A 5,781-nucleotide genomic window follows, 5' to 3' on the forward strand; every position below is an offset into this window, starting at 1 on the left:
TTTATTTTAATATTTTGTTATAATATAATGAGTTTTTTAAACACAAGCAATTTTGTAATTTGTTGGTAGAAAATCTTGATAAGCCAGCGTGGTCATGTGGGAACTTATGAATGGTCAACGAACCTGCCACGCCAGCGAGATTCCTTTCACATTCACAGTGTGCGTTTCCCAAAATAACCTTCCAGACCTAATAAAAGGATCTGACCAATCCCAATAAGACCGTTCATCTTTTCATTACCAGTACCTCGCATCGAAAACACTCAACAGAGCTTCCAGCGCTTGTAATTTCACTTCGATGGCCAAGACCTTCAAATACATCATCGCCGGTGGAGGAGTTGCCGCTGTTAGTTCCTCTCTCTCTTTTCATCTTCGTTTCTTTCACCGTCACATCGTGTTTCCACTCTCTATCGGTTTTTACCTTCTTCGATTCACTTTGAAATGCGCTGATCGCGAAATTCTACTATAATTTACGTTTATCTCCGTGTTCTTCTTGATCCGTTTGAGTTTAGTAGTGGAATCGAATAATTGAGTTTTGGAATCCGGTAACGGAATGCGAATAGGTCGATTCGCATTTCCAGTGGCTTCCGTTAGCTCTTGAATTCTGTGAGCTTGGATTTCGCGATTACAGATTACGAAAACATATATCATAGTGAAGACTCTTTGATTTTTGTCTTGTTTTGATGTGTGGATGGATACTGTATCTAATTAGTTTTCGAAATCGCAGGGTTATGCGGCCAGGGAGTTTGCCAAACAGGGAGTTAAGCCAGGGGAGTTGGCTATCATATCCAAGGAAGCGGTATATAGTTTATTCATAGATTATTAAACTGTGTTTTCTGTCTTTTATTTTCGCAAATCTTAGTAGTTCATTTCATAGTTCATGAAACAAGTTAAGAAATCGTAACTGATTATGTGAAGCCTCTGTTTTAGAAGATTGAAAATAGAGCAATGAAATAGCCAAACATTGAGTTAGTAATGCCTATGCGATGTCTTTGGAAGAATTAAAATTAAACATTTGAAAAATATGTATTTTTTATTTTATTTAATTATTCAAGCTTATCAAACTTTTCAATTTCTTTAAATGGTAAACATACAATAAAAAAGGAAAAACGTTGAATTGTGCGATTCATATCAATGATATGGAATCACTCTGATTCATCAATGTATATTAGATTCTTCAAATGATATGAATTCTTGGATAGTGAAATCATATCGAGCTGTCACTCGAATAGTGAATCGTGTGATTCTAATAATAATAATAATGGATCTAACTCATAAGTAGGAAATTACAATCTTGAACTGTACATCTTATAATTAATATAGTTGAATATTCGAATAAAAATGGTTCTTGTTTTCAGTTTAACGTGTGAATTTTATTTAGATGTTATTGCTATTTCATTGAATGGTTATATCTGTTGCAAGTTTCCAATGGCCAAAAAAGTAAAGCAAACTTCATGCTTATTCTCTGGAGTATCCTCCGCTGATGCTCTCGATAGATTATTCTTGTAAAATTTCTTATAACATTTTTAACCATTGAACCTGCTGCAATTATTTTTTGATTCATATTCCCTTATATGTTCGCACAGGTAGCACCTTATGAACGTCCTGCTCTGAGCAAGGCTTACCTTTTTCCAGAGTGTAAGTTTGTAAGCTATTAATACCACCTCTTTTCTTCTCAATCCATTTATAGGTTTAATATTCGTAGCTAAAATGTTGTATTAGTTTTCTGTTAATTGTATCTCTTAAAATATATTTTTTTGTTGAGTGTAATCGAGGCTATGTCTGTTGTTTATCCTGGACTTTTCATCTCTGTTGAATTTTCCATTAAATTTAAATATCAGCTGGCCTTCTTAGTCTCATCGAGTATTACCTTGATGTCACAATTTGATTTTGCAGCCCCTGCTAGACTTCCTGGGTTCCATGTTTGTGTTGGAAGTGGAGGAGAAAGGTTGCTTCCTGAGTGGTACACAGAGAAAGGTGACTTTGGCTTTTACCCACATTATTTTAGTTCAGCGTTGTTACTTGATGGTGTTAGGAATCAATAGTTGACCATATATCAAGTGAAGGGAAAGTAGATGGAAGATTGGATCTTAACAGTTTTCTAATACGAAGTTACAAATTGTTCTGATGATTGCAGGGATAGAGTTAATTCTTAGTACTGAAATAGTTAAGGCAGACCTTGCTACAAAATCACTGATCAGTGCCTCAGGAGAAACATTCAGTTATCAGACTTTGATTATTGCAACTGGCTCAACTGTAAGGATGCTAGTAGATAGTAGAGATGTTGCATTGTCCCCGTTCGCCTCGTACTAATTTTAATATTTGCCAGGTTATAAGGCTGACAGATTTTGGTGTGGAAGGAGCTGATGCGAAAAACATCTTTTATTTGAGAGAGATTGACGATGCTGACAAATTGTACGAGGCAATCAAGGCAAAGAAGAATGGGAAAGCTGTGGTTGTTGGGGGAGGATACATTGGTCTGGAGCTTAGTGCAGTGTTGAAACTCAACAATATTGATGTTACCATGGTCTACCCGGAGCCTTGGTGTAGTAAGTGGATGTTTCTTTTTACACAACCCATTCACATGTGTTACCCGCATGGGTAGTATTCCTATATATATATATACTCGCACACACACATAAGAACTATAACACTGTTATTTGATGTTGCAGTGCCACGACTTTTTACTGCTGATATAGCTGAATTCTATGAGGGGTATTACGCAAATAAGGGCATCAATATTATTAAAGGAACTGTTGCTGTTGGATTCACTTCTAATTCCGACGGAGAGGTATGGTTGCTTGTATTCTGGAACCCTGTCGTAGGATAGCATTATAAAGTCCGTATCAAACTTAAGCATAACTCATCAACCATTCAGGTAAAAGAAGTCAAACTAAAGGATGGCCGAGTCCTGGAAGCTGATATTGTTGTTGTTGGCGTTGGAGGAAGGCCACAAACAGCCTTATTCAAAGGGCAGGTTGAAGAGAAGGGTGGAATTAAGGTCAGTGTGATAGCATATCCAGAGCCTTGTTGGCAGTGTCTAAAATGTCATCCTAAGTGAACAGTGATCTTGTTATCAATATCAATAACGTCATTTGTTTTTGGTTGCAGACCGATTCCTTCTTCAAAACTAATCTTTCCGACGTATACGCTGTTGGTGATGTTGCTACTTTCCCCTTGAAATTATACGGTGAATTGAGGAGAGTTGAACACGTTGATCATTCTCGCAAATCAGCTGAACAGGCTGTGAAGGTAAGACGCTTCTCAAAATCATTGCGCCATGCCCTCTCGATCCTGACATCCTGTATTGAAAGCAGCATTAAATGGTTCCTTTAACCTGTTTAGTAGATATATGCTTGCTGTCCTGTTTCTCACTCTATGATACGTGTTTTATGTAGGCCATCAAGGCAGCTGAGGATGGAAAAACAGTTGAGGAGTATGATTACCTTCCATACTTCTATTCCCGTGCATTTGATCTATCATGGCAATTCTATGGCGACAATGTTGGTGACACAGTGCTATTTGGAGACAACAAACCAACGTCAGCAAAACCTAAGTTTGGGTCATACTGGATTAAAGATGGGAAAGTTGTGGGGGCGTTTCTGGAGGGTGGAACTCCTGAAGAAAACAGTGCTATTGCTAAAGTTGCTAGGGCCCAGCCTCCGGTTGCGGATATAGACCAGCTTGCTAAGGAAGGCCTTTCCTTTGCTAGTAAAATATAATCGGTGTGTTACGAAGGAAACGATGCTTGGTGATTTGCATAGATTGTATTTGAACTAGCTTCGGTTTAACTTTGATCATGTATTTCGGGAACTTTTTCTTGTGTTTTTTTTGTTTGAAATGTGATTGCCAAGGGATATGTTTTACCGTATCTCTATTTCTTTTCTCTTGCAACTTTCTGGTTCTGCATACGCTTTCCACACTCGAGAAGCAGCAGCTATTTGAAGTGCAAGCCACAAAGCAAAACAAAAACGTAGAAATAAAATTTACATGAATTCCTGGATTTTATGTTTAGCCCAAGATTCGAAAATATTTGCATGTAAAACTGATTTTCGTGAAAGATTGGTGCCCAGTTGTCTCACTTTCATTCATTCTCATGGGAGGAGTATCTGTCATATTCCCACTCAATAAGGTTATTTTGTGTTGACAAAATTCCCCCCCTTCAATTACCCGTCACCAACCAATCACCATTATTTAGAACCATGCTGTAATCACCATTGTTTAGAACCGTGCGGTATGTAGCCCGCAGATCCCTCGGTTTTCTTAACTACAATCTTATAAGTTACTTAAGAAGATTACATAATATTGTTTATAGGTAATTAGTGTCGGATAATCTGTAGCCGATAGGATGACGGTTGGATATTTTATGAAATATGAATTATTTAGTCGAACATCGATATTATATTTTCTATACCAAAACCTACATCTATTCTTTTATAAGAATGTTGTTCATTAAGTCAATATATTGTTTGTCAGTATTTTCTTGTGCTTGTCGGGAACATCCTCGTGTTGGAAGACTTAATAAGTGTTTTGATAGATATTTTATGGGAACGAGACACTAACTTTTCTGACGTGTTCTCTTTGTCTCTGAATGTCTGGATAGCTTGAGCCACTTTGCTTCCTTTAATTTGACTACTCGGTTGTCTTCTTGATGAGGAGGGGGGAGGTACCTGTAAAAGGCACTTCAACGCTCAAGTTAGAAATGATTTTGGGAATTGTGTATTGTATATTTGAGTTCTGATCGAACATTAGTAGGATGTAGTGGAGTGTGAGTTGAGTCTGAGTTAAGCGTACGTGACTTTTGGCCTTGACCTTATATTTATAAGTTGTCTTATGGACCTAATCTGATTCAAGCCCAATAAAATAAACACATATTTATCTTTATATTCAGTCAGTTGCTCATAAACAACTTTATCAATATCTTTAATAAGACATCTTTGATTATTTTATTTTCCATTGGATTATTGGCCTAATAAAATGAGCGCGGGTCCAATTGCGGTCTCTACTAGGTTTAATACAATAAGAAACATGTGTAGTTTTTCATAAGTAAGTTGATCACTAAGGGTATGTTCATTTGAAGGAATTCTCCTGTTCACATCGATTGGTAAAGATGAAATTAAAAAAAAATTGTGTTTACTTTCAAAGATAAGCGAGGAATGAAAGGGAAGGATTTGCTGGATTATGCTTTTATTGAATCACCATGACAGTGCGAAGATTTGGAAGAAATGGAGAGTGAATGTCATTTTTAACTTTTAATAATTAATTTTTGTACTTTTATAATAATAATAATAATAATATAAATAAGAATAATAATAGTTATAATAATAATAATAATAATAATAATAATAATATTAAACTTTATTTTATTTTATTCAGAAGATTTATTACCTTATGAAAATTTGAAATTGAAATTAAAATTAAAAAAAATAAAAATGAAATTTTTATTTAAATATATTATATTAATTATTTATTAAATATATTGTATTAAACTTAGATATTTTTTAAAATATATTATATTAATTATTTATTATTTTTTTATCATTTTATATTTCTTTAATAACTAGGGACATTTTGTTAATCTTGAATTTTACCAATTAAACAATTTTTTTTATCTATTACATCAATCAAATCCTACACTAAGTATCATAAACTTTACTTCGAAATCCACCCTCACTTACCTCCAAACCTACTGATGGGTGTCGCCGCCCAATCAAATTTGATTGCATAATAAGAAATGCAGTATAGCTAGGGAGTGACCCCTAGGTCGTCTCTCAAGGACCAACT

At 35.3% G+C, this 5,781-nt stretch overlaps 1 protein-coding gene across 1 annotated transcript; it reads left to right on the forward strand.

Moving 5' to 3' along the window:
* Nucleotides 1–203: 203 nt before the first annotated feature.
* Nucleotides 204–4,005, forward strand: LOC106772343 (monodehydroascorbate reductase). The gene is made up of 10 exons (XM_014658710.2): nt 204–343; nt 725–796; nt 1,584–1,635; nt 1,894–1,974; nt 2,135–2,253; nt 2,327–2,546; nt 2,670–2,788; nt 2,876–2,998; nt 3,109–3,249; nt 3,396–4,005. The coding sequence occupies exons 1-10, from the start codon at nt 296–298 to the stop codon at nt 3,717–3,719; spliced, it is 1,299 nt and encodes a 432-aa protein (XP_014514196.1). The 5' UTR covers nt 204–295; the 3' UTR covers nt 3,720–4,005.
* Nucleotides 4,006–5,781: the final 1,776 nt, after the last annotated feature.

Source organism: Vigna radiata, chromosome 8 (assembly GCF_000741045.1).
Source record: "Vigna radiata var. radiata cultivar VC1973A chromosome 8, Vradiata_ver6, whole genome shotgun sequence".
Lineage (NCBI taxonomy): Eukaryota > Viridiplantae > Streptophyta > Magnoliopsida > Fabales > Fabaceae > Vigna > Vigna radiata.